We start from the raw sequence: 21,190 nt of genomic DNA, 5'->3' as shown, positions 1-21,190 counted from the left end.
TAGCAGTTTTAAGAACTGACAGGCTGTGGTTTTGCATGCCAACACATAGCAGCTCTTCTTACTGACATTTATTCATTGAGGCTTACAGTAGCTAACATTACCTAGAACAGATAATGCAAAAGCAGGAAACAATGTAGCTGGGACAGAACACTCCCCCTTTAGGCTTAGTGCAGTAAAAGTCCCTAGGTTATTGACAAACTTGTACCCATATAAGGAATGTAGAATGCACCCTCCAATAGAATTGCACCAACTCTCTTGCCTTGATGGACCCAAAACTTTGCATTGTGCTATCGGTTCAGACTTTGGGAATTATCTCACTGGGCTCTGGAGCCACTAATAATGTGTTGCTTGCAGCTCTTAATGTCTTGATCCTCATTTCCCACTACATATTAGAAATACTGGGTTTTAGTTTTATTGATGACCACCTATTTCTATCTATCCCCTTTAGGTTATTGTGACAAATTTTTTTAATCAATCTTTTAATTTTTCTAGAGTCTCTTAAATAGGATTTGTAGAACAGCGAATAAGAGCAATATCATATGCTAAGAGATTATTATCTGTGATTTTACCTGCATGTATGGGTTTGGGTTTGTGTTGGGGGGCCACTGGCACTTGGGGTTAAACCCAGGACCTTTTGCATGGTATGCAAGCACTGAGCTACACCCCCCTCCCCATCTCTCTCTTGCTCTTTTTTTTTTTTTTTTAAGTTGCTGATGGACCTTTATTTTATCAATTTATTTATATGCAGTGCTGAGAATCAAACCCAGTGCCTCACACATGCTAGGCAAGCGCTCTACCACTGAGCCACAACCCAGCACCGCCCCCCCATCTCTTTTTAAATTTTTTTTAATTTTTAGACAGGGTCATGCTAAATTGCTGGAGTCTTCAAATTTGTGATTCTCCTGCCTCAGACTTGTGAATACCTTGGATTATAGTCATGTGCCACTGCACCTAGCTTGTAATTCTTTTTTCGGGGGGAGGGGGGAGGCGGGGGATTGAACTCAGGGGTACTTGACCACTGAGCCACATCTCCAGCCCTATTTTGAATTTTATTTAGAAACAGAGTCTCATTGAATTGCTTAGCACCTTGCTTTTGCTGAGGCTGGCTTTGAATTCACAATCCTCCTGCCTCAGCCTCCCAGGCTGCTGGGATTACAGGAGTAGTCCACTGCACCCAGCTGTAATTCTTCTTCTTCTTTTTTTTTTTTTTTAACATTTTATTTTTTAGTTGTAGTTGGACACAATACCTTTATTTTTAGTTATTTTTATGTGGCACTGAGGTTCAAACCAAGGGCCTCGCACATGCTAGGCGAGCACTCTACTGCTGAGCCACAACCCCAGCCCAGCCAGCTGTGATTGTTAATCCTTAAATGTCACTTTATGTTTTTACAGTAAAATCATAAAATGAGTCAAGCTTGGAGATATTTCAAGTCTAAAGCAGAAAATTAAGTGTTGAGTTTCCAGGTGTCACCTTTTTTGTGGCTTTGTAAATTGAGATATCAAGATGGAAAGACATACTATACTATTTTAAAGATAATGTGTTTGGAGGTAAATAATGCCCCTAACTTTTCCCTTACAAAAATGATAGTCTCCTTTTATTGCACAAGATGGGTATTAATTTTTTATCTGTGACTCACTAACATCCTACTCTTTCTTTTATCTCTAAATCTGGTTTTAAAAATATATAAAGCTAAAATGATAGAAAGGAACTCCATCATCACAAATACCATGAGTGGTATTTCAAAATTGAGAAAATTAATTCTGAGAAATTTAATTTAAAAGAACTCTCTATAATATTAGATTGGAGAGAAGAGATCTATTTTGAAATTAGTATTGATTTAGCATGGTATAGTTGTTAAAACACAGGACTAAGGAAGGAGTTTTATATTCATTAGGGTGACTTATTTTGATGGGCAGATATCTTCATTTCTTTGGCCTTCTATCTATAGAAGAGGATTTAGACCAGGTAATTAATTCTAAGATCTCTTCTGGTTTTGAAACTCGAGCATTTTAACATATCCAGTTTGCTATTTGTCTTTTGCCTGCCAGGGAGAAGTTATGCATTGGTTGGCGTGTTCATTATATGTTGCATGCCGCAAAAGCATCATTCCCACAGTTGGGAAGGGTATCATGGAAGGAAACTGTGTTTCACTTACCAGAATACTACGTTCAGCTAAATTAAGGTAAAGCATTTTGATTTTTTAAGTGTTGTTTTATAAGTCCTAAATTTAACTTTAGAACTTAATTTCTTTATTTTAAGTCATTAGATTTCATCAGTTCTAACTTGTTATTGCATAGATATTCTTTCCCAAGTCTCAGATTCTTCCTCTCTTTAAATTCTAACTTTTTCAACCAAGGACTTCTGTGCTAAATTGTTTTTAGGTATAATTTTTCTTTTTTTTTTTTAATATTTTTTTTAATTGTAGATGGACACAATATCTTTATTTGTTTATTTTTATATGGTGCTGGGGATCAAACCCAGGGTCTCACTCATGCAAGGCAAGTGCTCTACCCCTGAGCTATAGCCCCAGCCCTAGGTATAATTTTTCAATTAATTTTTTAAAAATATTTTTATAAGTTGTTGATGGACCTTTATTTTATTTATTTATATGTGGTGCTGAGAATCTAACCCAGTGCCTCACACATGCTAGGCAAGTGCTCTACCACTAAGCCACAATCCCAGCCCATCTATTAATTTTTTTAACTTGTAAATAATTTTAAGCTTATAGAAAAGTTGCAAAAATAAGAAAAATACAAAGAATACCCATGTACCCTTGACCCAGTTTTACCTGTCATTAACATTTTACCTGTTTGCTTTTTCATTTGATCTTTCTCTCTTAAATATATAGTTCTTTCTCCTTTAAATATTATTTTTTCCTCAACCATTTCACAGTAAGTAGCACACATTATATATCCCTTTACTTCTAAATGCTTCAATGGTATTTCTTAGTAAACAAGAAAGTTAACACTTAAAAAAAGAAAGTGAACACTAACATTCATTTTATCCAATATGCCATCTTTATTCTGGCTTTTTTCATTGATCTGATAATATTCTTTATAGAATTTGTTTTCTTTGACACAATGTCCAATCTAAGATCTAATATTGCATTCACTTGTCATGTCTACTTATTCCCCTTTAGTCAGGAACAGTTCCACACCCTTTGTCTTTTATGACACTGACATTTTGAGGAATAAAATCTACAACCCTTTTTTGTTTATTTTGTTTTGTTTTGCAGTGCTGAGGATCAAACCTAGGGCTTTGCACATGTTAGACAATCTTTCTACCTCTGAGCCACATCCCTTGTTCTCTACTCTTTCTTTGATAGATTGTTCCTCATTTGGATTTATCTGATGTTTTCTTATGATTACATGCAAATTATACATTCCAAGATTGAATACTACACAAGCAATTTTATGTCTTCAGGATATCACATCTGATGGAATGCACATATCCATTTGCCTTTCGTTAGTGTTGTCAATTTTGGTCATCTGGTCAATGTGTTATCCTGTTTTTTTACTGTATAGTTAATATTTTTTTCACATGCAACTAGTAATTGCTGTAGGTCTTAGCTATATCTTACTTGTTCTTGTGCCAACCACATAGAACTATTTGCCTTGACAGGAAATAGAAATGGAGTGATTCAGATTTAGATAGGTGCTAATTTCTGTTCCTGTTTGGTTTTTGTTGGTTGGTTTTTGTTTTTTGTTTTTTGTTTGTTTGGGCTTTTTTTTTTTTTTTTTTTCTTTTTTTTGACCTGGTCTGGTACAAAACTATTTGAGATTATTATCTGTCTGTTCTCTTTACACTCCAGGGTAGAAGAGAGGCAAACTTTAAAGCCTTGTCCAGGGATGGCAAGTTGGTTTTAGTTCATGCTAAATTAAAACAAACAAACAAAATCTCTGAACAGTTTTGGTTCTAGCAGTGAAAAATTTAAAAATCAAGATGATTTTTTAAAAAACTTTTAATAGATGCCAATTTTTGTCATTGATGATAAAAATAAAATGAAGATTGTTAAGATTGTTAACATCCACAGCCCATTTGTACCAGGATATTGGGATAGGTTGCTTTGAGACCAAAGAAAATACCCAGAGACAGCATATGAGGCATAAAACTTTATGGAGAAATACATACGAGGAAGGTCCAGTGGTGGTAGACTAAATAGATAGTACTTCGTCCCTCATAGCATTTTGTCCAGAAGCAGCCCGCTGGATGAGTATTTACATGTGTCCTTTCCACAGTGCCCTCAGTTCTGCCCCAGTTGCCACTGAGAGAATGATTTTATATTATTAGGCTGCAAAGTTAGTGACATCATCTGCATTAGCTTGCTTATAAGATCAGCATTGCAAGGTGCAACTGTTTTGGAGAATTTGTAAAAAGCAACTTTCTATAGATAACATTAGCATCCCCCAGATTTCCAGTGTGTACGAGAGAAAGCCAGTATCCTTCAGGATAATATGGATTTGGACATTCCAGTCCAGGCTTGCTCTGATTGTTCTCCTAACTTGACTAGATTTGGGGGAATAAAAAGCGGGGCATTCAGGATCAAAGTGTTTTATTATTTCTAAGCATGATACAATAGGGTCAAGGTAGCTTTTTAAATTGAACAAAACCTGTCAGTTGTAGTAGAAAACAATATGATCTTTTTCTGTCAGTGTTTCTCATCACTGACCATATAATTTTTAAAATCTTTGTAATAATAGATTATTGGGGAAACTGAGCAAAAAAGAATTATAACTTTAAAAAATTTAGAGCAACACATGCTCAGAAAAATTCCAATAATAAAATGAGTTCTGGAGATGGATAATGTGATGGTTACATGTACTTAATGCCACTATTACGTATATTTTTCCATAAACACATAAAAACAATTTTTAAAGTTTTAAATAGTCTGGGGATATAATTTAGTGTCATGCTAAAAAAAACAAAAACAAAGAAACAAACAAAAACGTGCTAAAAAAGGCCTAGGTAATCCTCAGCACTACAGGAGGAGAAAAAAACAAATAATACAGAAGACTTTAAAGTAAAAAGAACTCTTTCTTTTTCCATTCTCCAGAATTAACCACCAAAACCACTTTTCTTTTATGTACAAAAAGCAAAAAAAAAAAAAAAAAAAACCAACAAATTTTAGTGGGTGTTGTTTAGTTGTTTTAGATATAAATGATTCATACAACATGTATTGTTCTGAAGTTTTTACTTTATATTTTTGAAGTCTTTCTGAAGAAACCCGTTTTTTTAAGATGTAGAATTGATATTTTCAAATTTAATTCCAAAAAGTTTTAAAATTTTTTGTTTTGCATTTCTGGAGATCAAACCCATTGTTGCTCTTAGTATCTGGACTACTGAGCTGTATTACTAGCCCCCTTTTTTTTCTTTAATATTTTTTAGCTGTTGATGTACCTTTATTTTTTACTTATTTATATGTGGTGCTGAGGATTAAACTCAGTGACTCACACATGCCAGGCAAGTGCTCTGCCACTGAGCCACAATCCCAGCCCCCCAGCCCTTATTTTTTATTTTGAGTCAGGATCTCACTAAGTTGTCCAGACTGGCCTCACACTTGCTATGTTCCTGCCTTATCCTCCCAAGTAGCAGGAATTACTGGCATGTAAAAAAGTGGCCAGCTAAAAAAGTGTCATATTCTTAATACCAAAGTGCAGTTGATAAACAGCAACATGTTCATTCAGACAAAAAGTAATCAAAAGTAATGCTATTTGTACATTAATAATTTGAGCTTTTTCCTTGGAGTCAGGATCTCACTATATTGCACAGGCTAGTCTTGAACTCCTTACCTCAAGTAATCACCTGCAGTCAGCCTCCTGTATAAGCACATGCCACTGCAGCTGGCCAAAATTTCAACTACGAATATACTTTTTACATGATTATGTAAATTTTTATAGCTATAGGAAAATGCTCACCAAGTATTGTTAACAATTCATACTGGAAAATAATAAATAACATTATAGATATATATATGCCCAAACAGCAAATTTCTACTGAGTACTTTACCAAGGTTCCAGGCATTTATTATTTATTGTGTTTTGATGTTTTTATTCATTTAATCCTCTAAGTAATCTCATAAAATAAGTCACATTTTACAGATGAGGAAACTGAGTCACCAAGAAGTTAAATTGCTTCCTAGAAATAATATGCCTACTAGCTGGGCCCATGGTGGTACATGCCTATAATCCCAGTGGTCCTGGAGGTTTAGGCAAGAGGATCACGAGTTGAGGGCTAGCCTCAATAATGTAGGGAAGCCCTAAGCAACTTAGTGAGACTAGTATCAAAATAAAAAATGGAAAGGGCTGGGAATGTGGCTCAGTGGTTAAGCTCCCCTGGGTTCAATCCCTGGTACAAAAAAGAAGGAAAAAAAGAAATATCTACTAACTGGAATGGCCTCCAAATCTATTCTATATTACATGTGTCTATACACAGATACTTATTAGTATGTCTCTCTCTTAAACTGTGTTTAATTAGCTTCAGTTTAGAAAAAGAAAACTTAACACCAAAGCAAATTCTACCACTGTAACTTAGTGGCAGAGTGCTTGCCTTGCAGGTATGAGCCCTGGGTTTGATCCTCAACACCACATAAAAATAAATAAATAAATAAAGATATTGTGTCCATCTACAACTAAAAATATATTTTAAAAAAGTATCGGACTAGGGATGTAACTCAATAGTGGAGCACATATATTGCATGCTCAAGACCCTGGGTTCAATCCCCAGCACTGGAAAGAAAAAAAGTATCATATAAAAACTCATTTGTGGGTCTGGGGATATATAACTCAGTTGGTAGAGTGCTTGCCTCGCATGCATAACGCCCTGGGTTCAATCCCCAGCACCACATAAAATAAAATAAAATAAAATAAAACACATTTGCTGCCAGGGAGGTGCGAGTGCCTGTAATCTCAGTGGCTTGGGAGGCTGAGGCAGGAGGGTCATGAGTTCAGAGCCAGCCTTAGCAAAAGCGAGGCGATAAGCAACTCAGTGAGACCCTATCTCTAAATAAAATACAAAATAGGGCTGGGGGTGTGGCTCAGTGGTCGAGTGCCCCGAGTTCAATCCCCAGTACCCCCACAAAAAACAAACAAACAAACAAAAAAATTTCATTTGCCATTAAGTATTACATTAAAAAGTAGTATCTGTTGTGCAATATGAATTTTTATTTCACCTTAATAAAGAAGTTTTGTTTATCTCATTTTTGTAGTTGTAGGAATTTATCCACATTGTTCACAAGTTCTTTTTTAGTAACGTGATTTAAATCAAGATGGCTTTTATTCATTCTTTTCATATTACAAATCTGGAATGAAAATTAGTTCATCAGAAATTTTTTATACATTCTAATTGTAACATTCATAATATTAATTTGTTATAATTTCCTTTTTTAACTTTTGAATTCCTATTAAATTCAGTAGTGTGCCACTGTTGGAACATATGTCACATATTTACTATTTAATCAACCTAACTTCTCTGTCTATGAATTTGTCTATTCTGGATATTACATATGAATGGAATCATATAATATGTGGCATTTGGGTTGGCTTCTTTTACTTAGCATAATATTTTCAAGGTTTAACCATGTTGTAGAGATAGCAGTACTCCATTCTTTTTTATGACTGAATAATATTTCATTACATGGATGTAGCACATCTTGTTTGTCTATTTTATCAATGAATGGAAGTTGGGTTAGTTCCACCTTTTGACTTTTTAAAAAAAAATTTTTTTTTAGTTGTCAATAGACCTTTATTTATTTATATGCGGAGCCGAGAATCAAACCCATTGCCTCACACATGCTACCATTGAGCTACAACCCCAGCCCCACACCTTTTGACTTTTATGACTAGTGCTGCTTCAAACATCTGTGTACAACTTTCTCTGTGGATATTGTTTTCATTTATTCTGTGTGTGTATATGTGGAAGTGAAATTGCTAGATCTTAAGCTGACTGTATGTTTAATCTTCTGAGAAACTGTCAGGCTGTTTTTTCCAAAGTGACCATACCAGACTACATTGCCACCAGCAGTATGTGAGAGTTCAACTTTCTCCACATCCTTCCCAATACTTGTTATTATCTCTCTTTTTTATTCTGGTTATGCTAATAGATGTGAAGCAGTATCTCACTGCAGTTTTGATTTGAATTTTCCTGATAGCTGATGGTGTGGGGCATTCTCATGTCCATATTGAATGGAGTAGTGTACTTTTTGTTACAGAATCTCAGTGAGTAGAATTGTTTTCAAAACTGTGAAGCTACTTTGTTTAGTTTTGTTTTACAAATTGCAATCAGGCTTAGAAAAGGGACCAAGAACAAAAGGAGGCTGGCTGCACAGCCAAAAGTATATCACAGAATCCATTTATCAGACACAGCTTGTATGACCAGCAGTGCTGTCCTTGTACCTTGCTGCTGTTCTTTCTCCTACTCAGTGAATATTGCTATTGATTCTACTGCAAGAATTTACACTTCCTCATTTCTCTGCACCACCAAGATTCAAGATCTCAAGCAGATGTATCTGATAAAGAATTCCAAGTTATATGTGTCATCCTAACTTCCAGTGAAACTAACCCTAGAGAAAGATAAGACTCAAAAGTGGGAATTTTTTCCCTTCCCTTTCCTGATTGCTCTGGGTAGAGTGTCAAGAACTACACTGAATACGAATTGTGAGAGTGAACTCCTTTTTTTCCCCTGATTTTAGAGGAAATGCTTTCAATTTTGTCCATTCAGGATTATGTTGCCTTTGGGTTTGTCATACATAGTCCAAATAACGTTGAAGTAAGTTCTTTCTATCCCTAGTTTGTTCAGTATTTTTAACATGAATGGGTACTGGGTTTTGTCAAAGGCTTTTTCTGCATCTGTTGAGGTGATCATGTGATTCTTGTCCCTGATTCTGATTACATGGAGAATTGCATTTATTGATTCACTTATGTTGAACCAACCTTACAAATTTGGGGTGAAACCCACTTGATCATGGTGTATAATAATAAGTGTTTTTGCATACACATCCTAATGATAAGGATTTTTGCATCTATTTTCATCGGGGATATTTGTGTACAGTTTTGTTTTTTTTTCCCCCTTGATGTTTCTGTCTGATTTTGGTATTGGAACAATACTGGCTTCACAGAATGTGTTTGAAAATGTTCCCTTCTTTTATTTCATGGAATAATTTGAGGATTAGTTGCTAGGCATGGTGGTATATACCTGTAATCCCAGCAGCTGGGAGGCTGAGGCCAGAGGATTGCAAGTTCAAAGCCAATCTCAGCAACTTAACATAACTTAGTGAGACCCTCTCTACATAAAATATAAATAAGGGCTTGAGGTTTGGCTCAGTGATAAAGCCCCTCTGGGTTCAATCCCCAATACCCCCCACCTCTAATGGTATTAGTTTTTCTTTCTTTTTTTTTTTTTAATATTGAGAGAGAGAGAGAGAGAATTTTTAATATTTATTTTTTAGTTTTGGGCGGACACAACATCTTTGTATGTGGTGCTGAGGATCAAACCCGGGCCGCACGCATGCCAGGCGAGCGTGCTATCGCTTGAGCCACATCCCCAGCCCCATTAGTTTTTCTTTAAAGAACTTGGCTGAGAATCCATCTGGTCCAGGGCTTTTCTTTGTTGGAAGCCTTGTGATTGTTGCTTCAATCTCATTGCTTGATATTGGTCTGTTTGTGCTTCCTATATCTTCCTGGATCTGTTTGGGTAGTTCATTGTGACTAGAAATTTATCAATATCTTCTAGATTTTTAAGTTTATTGAAGTATAAATTTTCAAAATAGTTCCCAATGGTCCTCTGGATTTCAGTAATGTCTGTAGTGATATCTCTAATTTTTCTGATTTGGGTCTTCTCTCTTTCCTTTGGTTAGTTTTGGTGATGGTTTATCCGTCTTGTTTCTTTTCAAAGAACCAATTCTTTGCTGTATTCCTTCTTTGTTTTTTTTTTTTTTTTTTTTTTTTTTTTAATTCTCAATTTCAATTTTGGCTCTGATCTTATTTCCTGTCTTTTACTGATTTTGGAATTAATTTGTTCTTTTTTCCTAGGGTCTTTTGATGTGACATTAGATTATTTGAGATCTTTCAGATTTTTGTTGTTGTTGTTGTTCTTCAGTGCTATTAATTTTGTTCTTATAACTGCCTTCATACTGCCCCAGAGATTTTGATATGTTGTATTTCCATTCTTATTTGTTTTTAAGAACTTTTTAATTTCTCCCATGATCCATTCTTTGTTCAAAAGTATATTATATGGGCTGGGGATATAGCTCAGTTGGTATAGTGCTTGCCTCGAATGCTTAAGGCCCTATGTTCATTCCTCAACACCACAAACAAAAAATATGTATATATTATTAAAGCCCCCCATCTTACAGAGGGTTTGTTTTTTATCTTGTTATTGATTCCTGATTTCTTTCTATTATGATCTGTTAGGAAGCAGGGAATTATCTGTTTGTTTTTGTATTTGCTGAGACTTGCTTTGTGTCCTAAAATATGGTCGATTTTAGAGAAGATTCCATGTATACCTGAGAAGAAAGTGAATTGGGTTGTTGATGAAATATTCTGTAGATGTCCATTGGGTACATTTGATAAAGAAGTAGTATATAAGATTAACGTAAATATCAATAGTGTGCTTTCTGCCCATGTATGCCACTGAGAAAACGTTATTAAAGTCTCTCTTCCTACTGCCGTCATGTCTAAAAGAGTCCCCTAAAGAGCCTGAACAGCTGTGGAAGCTATTCATCAGAAGACTAAGCTTTGAAACAACTGATGAAGCCATTCTGAGCAATGGGGACCACTCATGGACTGTGCGGTAATGAGACCCAAACACCAAGTGCTCCAGGGGCTTTGAGTTTGTTATTTATGCCATTGTGGAGGAAGTGGGTGCAGCTATGAATGCAAGACCACACGAGGAGGATGGAAGAGTTTTGGAACCAAAAGGAGCTGTCTCAGGAGAAGATTCTCAAAGACCAGGGACCCCTTAACTGTGAAAAAAGATCTTTGTTGATGACATTAAAAAAGATGCTAAAGAATATCACCTACAAGATTATTTTGAACAGTATGGGAAAATTGAAGTTACTGAAATCATGACTGAACCAGGCAGTGGAAAGAAGGGGAGCTTTGCTTTTGTAACTTTTGAGGACCATGACTATAGATAAGATTGTCATTCACAAATACCATACTGTGAATGGCCACAACTGTGAACTGAGGAAAGCCCTGTCAAAGCAAGAGATGGCTGGGGCTTTATCTAGCCAAAGAGGTCAAGTGGTTCTGGAAACTTTGGTGGTGGTCATGAAGGTGGTTTTAGTGGAAATGACAATTTTGGTAGTGGAGGAAACTTTAGTGGTCATAGTGGCTTTGGTGACAGCCGTGGTGGTGTTGGTGGATATGGTGGCAGCAGGGAAGACTACAATGGATTTAGTAATAACGGAAGCAGTTTTGGAGGTGGTAGAAGCTCTGATGATTTTGGCAATTACAACAATTAGCCATCAAATTTTGGACCCATGAAGGGTGGAAACTTTGGAGGCAGAAGGTTTTAATACTGCCAGGAAACAAAGCTTAGTAGGAGAGGAGAGCCAGAGAAGTGACGGGGAAGCTACAAGTTACAACAAATTTATGAACTCAGCACAGTGGTGGCAGGTCCCAGATGCTACAAAGAAGGCATGGTTTAGACAATACTCATATGAGTGTGGGTAAAAAATCTCGAGGACTGTATTTGTGATTAATTGTATAAAATGTTATTTTAGTTTTGCTCTGTGGAAAGGGTAAAGCATTCCAACAAAGTACTTTAATGGAGACTTTTTTTTTTTTTCTTTTTGCACCCTTGCTGTTGATTGCTAAATGTAATAGTCTGATCATGATGCTGAATAGATGTGTCTTTTTTAAAATGTGCTGAGGGCTGAGGATGTGGCTCAAGCAGTAGCGCACTCGCCTGGCATGCGTGTGGCCCAGGTTCGATCCTCAGGACCGCATACAAAGAAAGATGTTGTGTCCGCCGAAAACTAAAAAATAAATATTAAAATTCTCTCTCTCTCTCTCAAAAAAAAAAAAAAATTTAAAATGTGCTGAGTAAAGTTAGTCTCTTCACCCCAACAGTGTGAAGTTAGAATTCATTTAGGACGATTCCAGGTTAAGAAACCTTGGTGTAGGCAGTTTCTCCTCAGACCCTTCTCCTGTCCACTCTGTGGTCTGATCCAATTCCGCCCAAGGGTGAGTCTCAAATAAAGCCTCGTTTAGCTGTCTTTTTAAATCTGCCTCCTTTGGTCGCCACCTGCCTTGCCTGATCTCACAACCCCTTTTTAAATAAACCCTGCTTCATAAAAAAAGAAGAAACCTTGGTGTAGTTGTTGTGACCTTCTGAAGGTCACCATTGAAAGGGTCACCCAAGCACAGTCATGGAATTATTTGGTTATAAAAATGATTGTTGGCACATCCTCGGCAATATCTAAATTGAATAATAGTACCAGGTAAATAATAGATGGGAATAAAGCTTGTGTATCATCATGTGTAATAATAAATGATTTAATTATCTTGATAAAAAACATCAATAGTTTTCTATACATCAGTAATAAATCTGCTAGGAAATCTGGAAAACTTTTTCATCCACAATAACCTATAAAACAACAAAACTTGGGAATAATTCTAGTCAAGGAGGTGAAAGACTTCTCTCTTTTTCCCCTACATTTTTTATTGGTGCATTATAGTTGTACAAACTGATGGGATTTGTTGTGACATATTTGTACATGCACACAATAAACACTTCTATGATGAAAACTATAGAACACTGAAGAATGAAATTTGAAGAAGACCTTAGAAGATGAAATACCCTCCTTTCATGTTCTTGAATAGACAAAATTAATAATTGTTAAATTGACTATATTACCAAAAATGATGTACAGATTCAGTGCAATCTCCATCAAAATACCAATGAAATTCTCCACAGAACTAGAAAAAAAGTTGCTAAAATTCATATAGAAGAATAAAAGACTAAGAATAGCCAAAACAATACTGAGCAAGAAGAATGATGCTGGAGGCATCACAATGCCTGATCTCAGATTATACTAGAGCCATAGTAACAGAAACAACATGGTGGTGTCATCAAAACAGACATTAGACCAGTGGAATAGATGACAAAGACAAACCCACATAGGTACAATTATCTGATACTCTGACAAAGTTACCAAAATATACACTGAAGAAAGGATAGCCTTTTTAACAAATGGTGGATATACGTATGTAGAAGAATGAAATTAGATTCCCATCTCTCACCCTGCACAAAAGTCAACTCAAAGTGGATCAAAGACCTAATAGTTAGACCAGACTTTGCAACTGCTAGAAGAAAATATAGGGTCAACACTCCCATCATATAGGTGCAGGCACCAACTTCCTTAACGAGACCCTTAAAATTCAAGAAATAAAATCAAGAATCAATAAGTAGGATGCCATCAAATTAAAAAGCTTCTCTACAGCAAAGGAAATAAGAACATGAAAAGAGAGCCTACAGAATGGGAGAAAGTCTTCACTAGCTACTCCTCTAACAGAATATACAAAGAATCAAAACTTAACACCCCAAAAACCCAAATAACATAATTCATAACTAAACAGACATTTCTCCAGAAATACAAATAAGTGGAAAAAATGATTGACCTTTTTAGCATTGGGAAAATGCAAATCAAAACTACTTTGAGGGGCAGGGGTTGTGGTTCAGTGGTAGAGCGCTTGCCTAGCATGCATGAGGCATTGGATTTGATTCTCAGCACCACATATAAATAAATGAATAAAACAAAGGTCCATCCACAACTATAAAATTTTTCAAAAAAACTACATTGAGATTTCATCTCACTCCAGTTAGAATGGCAGTCATCAAGAATACAAAAAATAGTCAGGTGCAATGATGCATGCCTGTAATCCCAGCATCTCAGGAGGCTGAGGTAGGAGGATCACGAGTTCAAAGCCAGCCTCAGCAAAAGTGAGGCACTGAGCGACTCAGTGAGATCCTGTCTCTAAAATACAAAATAGGGCTGGGATGTGACTCAGTGTTTGAGCTCTGAGTTAAATCCCTGTTACCAAATAATAATAATAATAATAATAATAATAATAATAATAAATGCTGGTGAGACTATATAAAAAGGTATGCTTATACATTGTTGGTGGGACTGAAAATTAGTACAAGCACTTTGGAAAGCAATATGGGTAATTCCTCAAAAGCTAAGAATAGAACCATCATCTGACCCATCTACCCTACTTCTTGGTATTTATCCAAAAGAACTAAAATCAAAATACTGGAGTGATACAGACATATCAATCTTTAAGGCAGTGCTACTTACAATAACCAAGTTTGGGAACCCGTCCAAGTGTCCATCAGCAGATGAATGGATAGAGAAAATATATATGCACACAATGGAGTTTTACTCAGCCATAAAGAAGTATGGAATTATGACATTTGCTGATAAATGGACAGAACTGAAGCATATTATGCTAAGTTAAATAAACCAGACACAGAAAGTCAAAAGTGGAATGTTTTCTCTTATATATGGAAAGTAGAGTGAAATAAGGAAAAAGAGGGGCAGGGAGATCCCATGAAAATAGAAGAGATCAGTGGAGTAGAGAAAGGGGTTGATGAGGAGGCAGGAGGAACAGAGGAATAACTACAGAATAAAATTGACCAAATTGTCCTGTGTACATATATGAGTATACCATGGTGAATTCCACCTTTAACTATAAAGCACCAACTTAAAAAACAATAAATAAGTAAATAGAAGGAAGACAAGTAGAGTAGAGGAATAGGAACAAGGGGAGAGAAAGTGGAGTTCTAGGGATTGACATGGAACAAATTATGTATGAATTATGTATGAATGCATATATGAAACCCACTGTTATATGTAACTATAATGCACTAATGCAAACATTTTTTTAAAATGGGAAATTTCTCAAAGAAAAGTACATCACATGCTGAGGATCCGTTCCCCTCACTCCACTCACTCATTAGTCTATAGGGACTAATTTGTGAGCCAAAAAAAGTTTAGTAATTTGACGAATTATTTTGTTATTGATAAGAATCTTTCAGATCTCAGATTTTAGCAATGTATAGAGTTTGAATATCTGTGGACAATTAGCTGTTGATATCTTCCATTAGATTTTTAAAATTACAAGTATTATTCTATATATAATGCTAGACACTCAATTGAGCTGACACTAAACATTTTCAAACTAAGATTATACTAACATAGGGATTGTACCCATAAATGGATAGGTCAGGAAGGTGGGGGTAATAATCTATTAAGTGATTTTCTGAGTACATATCTACCTACTTTATTTCAGGGGTGGAACCACACATTAGAACTCAAAACACTTGAATTTTACTACTTACCTGTAACAGTCCCGTGCTTTGTGATTTTATATTATATGTATATATTTTATATATATGTATATATATTATATATATTTTATATTATATGTGTGTGTGTGTATATATATATATATATGTATATATACATATTTATTTATTTATTTATTTATTTTGGTACTGAAAATTGAACCCAGTAGTGTTTACCCCTGAGCCACATCCCCAGGCCTTTTTTTTTTTTTTTTTTTTTTTTTTAAATTTCAAGACAGGATCTTAGTAAGTTGCTTAGAGCCTCACTCAGTTACAGAGGCTAACTTCAAACTTGCAATCCGCCTGCCTCAGCCTCCCAAGTTGCAAAAAGTCTTGATCTTCAAACTAATTTTGTAAACCTACCAATCTGTTAATTAACATTTACTTTGTAATTTATATGCAGAGCATTGTTTAGTTCCTGGAGAGAATAAAAGAAGTAGAATTGTTTTCAATCCATTGTATCAACTAATTTTAAAGTTGCCCTTTTTTCTCTATTTTTAGTTTAATACAGTTTTTTAGTAAAATGAAGAAGTGGATGGACATGTCAAATCTGCCACAAGAATTTCGTGAACGTATAGAAAGGCTAGAGAGAAATTTTGAAGTGTCTACTGTAATTTTTAAAAAATTTGAGCCAATATTTTTAGATATATTTCAAAATCCATATGAAGAGCTACCAAAGTTACCACGAAGCAGGAAACAGAGGTGAGACCCTTAATTCTTATGTAATTGATGTAAAGATTACTATAAAAACATGTTAGGAAAGTTTACCCTTTCAAAAGTCTGCATTTTACCAAAAGTATCCATGTGCAAAGACTTATTATTTCTTTTTAAATCCATGTATCCATAACTGGAAATTCAAGGTAGTACTTTTACATATTTTTCTATATTGTGAATGGAATTTTACATGTATTTTGACCTTAGTATATATGTATATATGCTATTTCAAAAAAATGATTCTCGGTATCAGACAAAAAACAAACACAAAAAAATCACATTTTTTTTTTCTCTTTGTAGAAGGATTCCTTGCAGTGTTAAGGATCTCTTTAATTTCTGTTGGACACTCTTTGTTTATACTAAGGGTAAGGTGACACAGTGGTTTTATATTTCTTCCGTGAGAACTTTGGTATATTTGACATGAGAGGAATCTGGGTTTTTTGTCTTTTTTTTTTTTTTTTTCTTATAAAGGTAATTTTCGTATGATTGGGGACGATTTAGTAAACTCTTATCATTTACTTCTGTGCTGCTTGGATCTGATTTTTGCCAATGCCATTATGTGCCCCAATAGACGAGACTTGCTAAATCCATCTTTTAAAGGTAAGGTCTTTTCCATTTTTGAAAACTAATTGTTACTTTTTGGAAAAAGAGTTTTAACACTTAACTGTTTCTGCCCCCTTTTCCCCGCTTCTCTTCATACTTCATCAAACCAGGTTTACCATCTGATTTCCATACTGCTGATTTCCGGGCTTCTGAAGAGCCTCTCTGCATTATTGCTGTACTATGTGAACTACATGATGGACTTTTAGTAGAAGCAAAAGGAATAAAGGAGCACTACTTTAAACCATACATCTCAAAACTCTTTGATAGGAAGGTACCGTACTTATTATTAAATGACTAAGGTGTTTAGGGTTTAGCAGCCTCAAAGGAAAAAGTGTTCTCACTTTTGTAGGACTCGGGGTCAAGATTCCCACATTTTAGTCTTTGCTGTGATGCACAGTTGCCCTCTGGTCTTTTTTTTTTTTTAATAGTTTTAGTTGTAGATGGACACAGTACTTTTATTTACTTGTATGTGGTGCTGAGGATCGAACCCAGTGTCTTATACGTGCTAGGCAAACCCTGTACCACTGAGCTACAACTCCAGCCCCTGCACTCTGGTCTTGTGTGATATGACAGACTGAGCTTTTGAAAAAATGTACTGTCAATTAAGCCACTGTCAGGAACAACTCTAGCAGATTCTTTTAAAAAAAAATTCTGAAGAATAGATTATCAGAGTTGGCATGATAAAAGATTTATAAAATACAGGAAGTCAGAGTTAACTGACTGATTTTACTGCCATAATTTGAATAACCACTGTTAGTTGTATCTCTTTAATTCCAATAAATAGACAGAAAATCTGGTATATTTTAGAGCCATCTGTAGGCCACGTACCTATATGCATTCTGGAGTATTTTTCTTCACTAACTTGACTTAGTTATTAACTTAGCTAATTTTATACTTTTAAATTAGCTTCTTTGGGGAAGAATCTCAGTTTCTTATTTCTCTAATATCAAGCCACCATATAAAATCACAAGCTAGACTTTGTGATTTGTTTTTGAGGAAATTGAGGTATTTGAATTAAGATATCTCTGTGGTCTTCCACTTTATGTGTATAATGAGATTTTCATTTTTTTAAAGCATGAAGTCTTCCTTAACTGGCTCTTCTTCCTCACATATACTTTCATCATTTAGCCTTAGCTTTCATCCATATGTTATGGCCCCTTGTGTCTGTGTTAAATACTCCAGCAAAGTATACTTTTAAAGGAACCAGGGATTACGTCTAATAGGCTCCACAGGAGCAGTACACTAGTGCCCCTACGTACAATGACATTACATTATGGTTTGTCTGGACTATCTGGTGTTTGGCTGTGTCTTGGCATAATTATTATGGCACCTCCTTTCATTCCAAAAGTGAAACCATCATCCAAACTATTATGCTCTTTGGATGATGGCCTCCTGATCTTGGGTCACATGTTTTGTTTGACCTTTGTTCAATTTTGTTTTTATTTTGTTCAATTTTTAATTTAAATATTAAAACCTTTTATATGAAAAGCAAATCAGAAACTTGGTCAATACTGTATTAAAATTTCTACATGGCTAGCTGTCATCAAATTAAATGATGGCCACCACTTTTCGGTTAGGCAGTGTGTGTTCAGCTCTCTATTCATCTATATTGAACCCTGATTCTTGAAGGCATCTGAGCTTGCAGACTCTCATGTATAGAAATTTTTAATGTGGTTACAGAAAATATTAATAACAATGTAGTTTTCCTTTCTCACTAGCAAGAGGAACCTGTATTTCTTTTGAATCTTTTACTCACTTGAAACATTTAATCATCAATAAATGTTAATTTCCAGTCTCATAATCAGTGATTAAGAATAGACAGCTTTTCAGTAGATGGGGTAGAGAGAGAAGATGGGAGGGGAAGGGAGGGGAGGGAGGATAGTAGAGGATAGGAAAGGTAGCAGAATACAACAGTTACTAATAGGGCATTATGTAAAAATGTGGATGTGTAACCGATGTGATTCTGCAATCTGTATTTGGGATAAAAATGGGAGTTCATAATCTACTTGAATCTAATGTATGAAATATGATATGTCAAGAGATTTGTAATATTTTGAACAACCAATAAAAAAAGATATTCTGGCCAAAAAAAAAAAAAAGAATAGACAGCTTTCATCAGAATCACTCAGGGAGTTTGTCAAAAATACCACCTTAGCTGAGATATTAAAGTCTATCCATCTCCATTTATAACGGGTTTTCCCCTAAGTGATTCTTTTTTTTTTTTAATGTGCATTTTAGTTGTAGGTGGACATAATACCATTATTTTATTTTTACGTGGTGCTGAGAATCGAACCCAGTGCCTTACGCATGCCAGGTGAGTGCTCTATCTCTGAGCCTCAGCCCCATCCCCCACTAAGTGATTCTTATATTGCTGCATTTTGGAAAGCACTGCCATAGATTAACCTCAAAGTATTTTCAAAACTTATTTACTTACCTATTTATTATTTATTTTACAGTGTAGAGATAAAATTTGACTTTAAATTTTTAAAAACCATTTTATTTGCTTACTTAGTAGGTCTTACTGCTCCAAAAGAAATGTTTGGTAATTCTCTTTGTGGATATGGCATATTATTGTGAGGATTTAGAGAGATTTTATGTTTTTTAAATGTTAAAAATCTTTAATTTTATTATATGATGTACAAATTTTTTTTTCTTCACAGATTTTAAAAGGAGAATGCCTCTTGGACCTTTCCAGTTTTACTGATAATAGGTAAGTATCTAGCACTAATGGTGTTGGGCATGTGACAGCCTGACAGTGATATCAGAGCTGTGAAAATTTGTCAAGTGAAACATTATATATCAAGGTCACCTTCAGAATCAAATTTCTTCTGTTTTAATAGCACTGAATGGTGGTATCACTAAGCCTTTCTGACTTTAAGTAATTTAAGAACCATTGACATTTGAAACACTTTTACTCTGCCGAGAACCTCATGAATAAACCCATGACTTCCATATCTGAGTTTACATTCTTTCATTAATCAATATTAGCAAATTCAGAATGACCACATTTCAAAGTCTCTGTTTCTTTACTGATCAAATATTCTTTTTCTTTTTTTCTTTTAATATTTTTAGTAGTAGATGGACATAACTTTTATTTTATTTATTTATTTGCTTATTTATTTTTATGTGGTGCCGAGGATCAAACCCAGTGCCTCTCACGTGCTAGGCAAGCATCCTACCACTGAGCCACAACCCAAGTTCCAGAAATTTTTTTTTCTTTACCTAGCTTCATTTAGCTTCAACTGGTTTACAGATTAAGTATATATTCTCTTTCCACACTTTTTTTAAATTAATTTATTGCAAAGTTAATAAAACCCAAGAAGTTATTAGCTTTCTCAAGCTATGAACTTAAGGATAAATCTATCCTTAAGATTAGATAATCAAGCTTGGGGATTTAGCTCAGTGGCAGAGCTCTTGCCTAACATGTAGAAGGCTCTGAGTTCAGTCATTGGCCCTGGGCGGGTGGGGGGGACTAGATAATCCATTGTATAACTTAGTTTTATTCTAGTAGCTTAAAATAATTCTCTTTCCAGCAAAGCAGTGAACAAAGAGTATGAAGAATATGTTCTAACTGTTGGTGACTTTGATGAGAGGATCTTTTTGGGAGCAGATGCAGAAGAGGAAATTGGAACACCTCGAAAGTTCACTGGTGACACCCCATTGGGGAAACTGACAGCACAGGCTAATGTGGAGTATAACCTTCAACAGCATTTTGAAAAAGTAATATAACCTAGCCTGATCTCAGTCTTGAATGATCTTTTTCTTTCTCTGTGTGATTCTACTAACAGCAGAAGCATCTTTCAAGTTAAATCTTGAATTTCTTCTACTAATTCATATTTCCCATGAAAGCCTTAAAAGGTAATTTTAAAAACTATGACAATTAATATTTTTACCTTGTTTCTTGCTGTTAATCATATTTTGAATATTTTCCCAGCATACCTGGGTTTATCATTACATTGTGTGGTCTTTTGACATAAAGAGAAATTTATGCTTTCTTACCATTTTTTTTCTTTGCTTCAGCTTAGCCTCTGTCACATTGCTTTAAAGTTTTATTTACTTTCCTATCTATGATACAAACATGCTTTTCTCTGGTTTTAACTGTATAACTCTAGAAATGATTGTTAATTCTGTATTTATGTGTGAAATGGGTAGGAAGATAAAGTCTAAGGGAAAATTCAGTCATCTAGAAGATTGAAACCTGTTTTAATCCAAACTCTACTATTAACTTTGTTTTTTTAAGAACAAAAGTTTTCTTATTCAGGACAGTTGTCAAGTTGACACTTAATATTTTTCTTAGCTTAAACAAATTTTTTTAACTTCTATACCTGTTTCCTCCCATATAAAATTAAAATATGTGAATGTTCTGGACTGGGGTTGTGGCTCAGTGACAGAGCACTCACCTAGCACAGGCAAGGCCCTGGGTTCAATCCTCAGCATGACATAAAAATAAATAAAATAAAGGTATTGTGTACAACTATAACTAAAAGATAGATAATTTTTAAAAATATGCATAGGTTCTATTTT

At 35.0% G+C, this 21,190-nt stretch overlaps 1 protein-coding gene across 1 annotated transcript in view; it reads left to right on the top strand.

Annotated features, from left to right (window-relative positions):
* Positions 1–21,190, top strand: part of Rbl1 (RB transcriptional corepressor like 1) — a 56,963-nt gene that overhangs the window by 2,564 nt on the left and 33,209 nt on the right. The window contains exons 2-8 of the mRNA XM_076849077.1: positions 2,050–2,183; positions 15,851–16,051; positions 16,364–16,428; positions 16,535–16,663; positions 16,777–16,937; positions 19,327–19,376; positions 20,200–20,386. Of these exons, the coding sequence (XP_076705192.1) occupies positions 2,050–2,183; positions 15,851–16,051; positions 16,364–16,428; positions 16,535–16,663; positions 16,777–16,937; positions 19,327–19,376; positions 20,200–20,386 (927 nt within the window). The remainder of the gene's footprint in view (positions 1–2,049; positions 2,184–15,850; positions 16,052–16,363; positions 16,429–16,534; positions 16,664–16,776; positions 16,938–19,326; positions 19,377–20,199; positions 20,387–21,190) is intronic.

This window comes from Callospermophilus lateralis, chromosome 3, assembly GCF_048772815.1.
Source record: "Callospermophilus lateralis isolate mCalLat2 chromosome 3, mCalLat2.hap1, whole genome shotgun sequence".
Classification (NCBI taxonomy): domain Eukaryota; kingdom Metazoa; phylum Chordata; class Mammalia; order Rodentia; family Sciuridae; genus Callospermophilus; species Callospermophilus lateralis.
The sequence above is the reverse complement of the archived record's forward strand: the minus strand, read 5'-3'. Positions and strand labels throughout refer to the sequence as shown.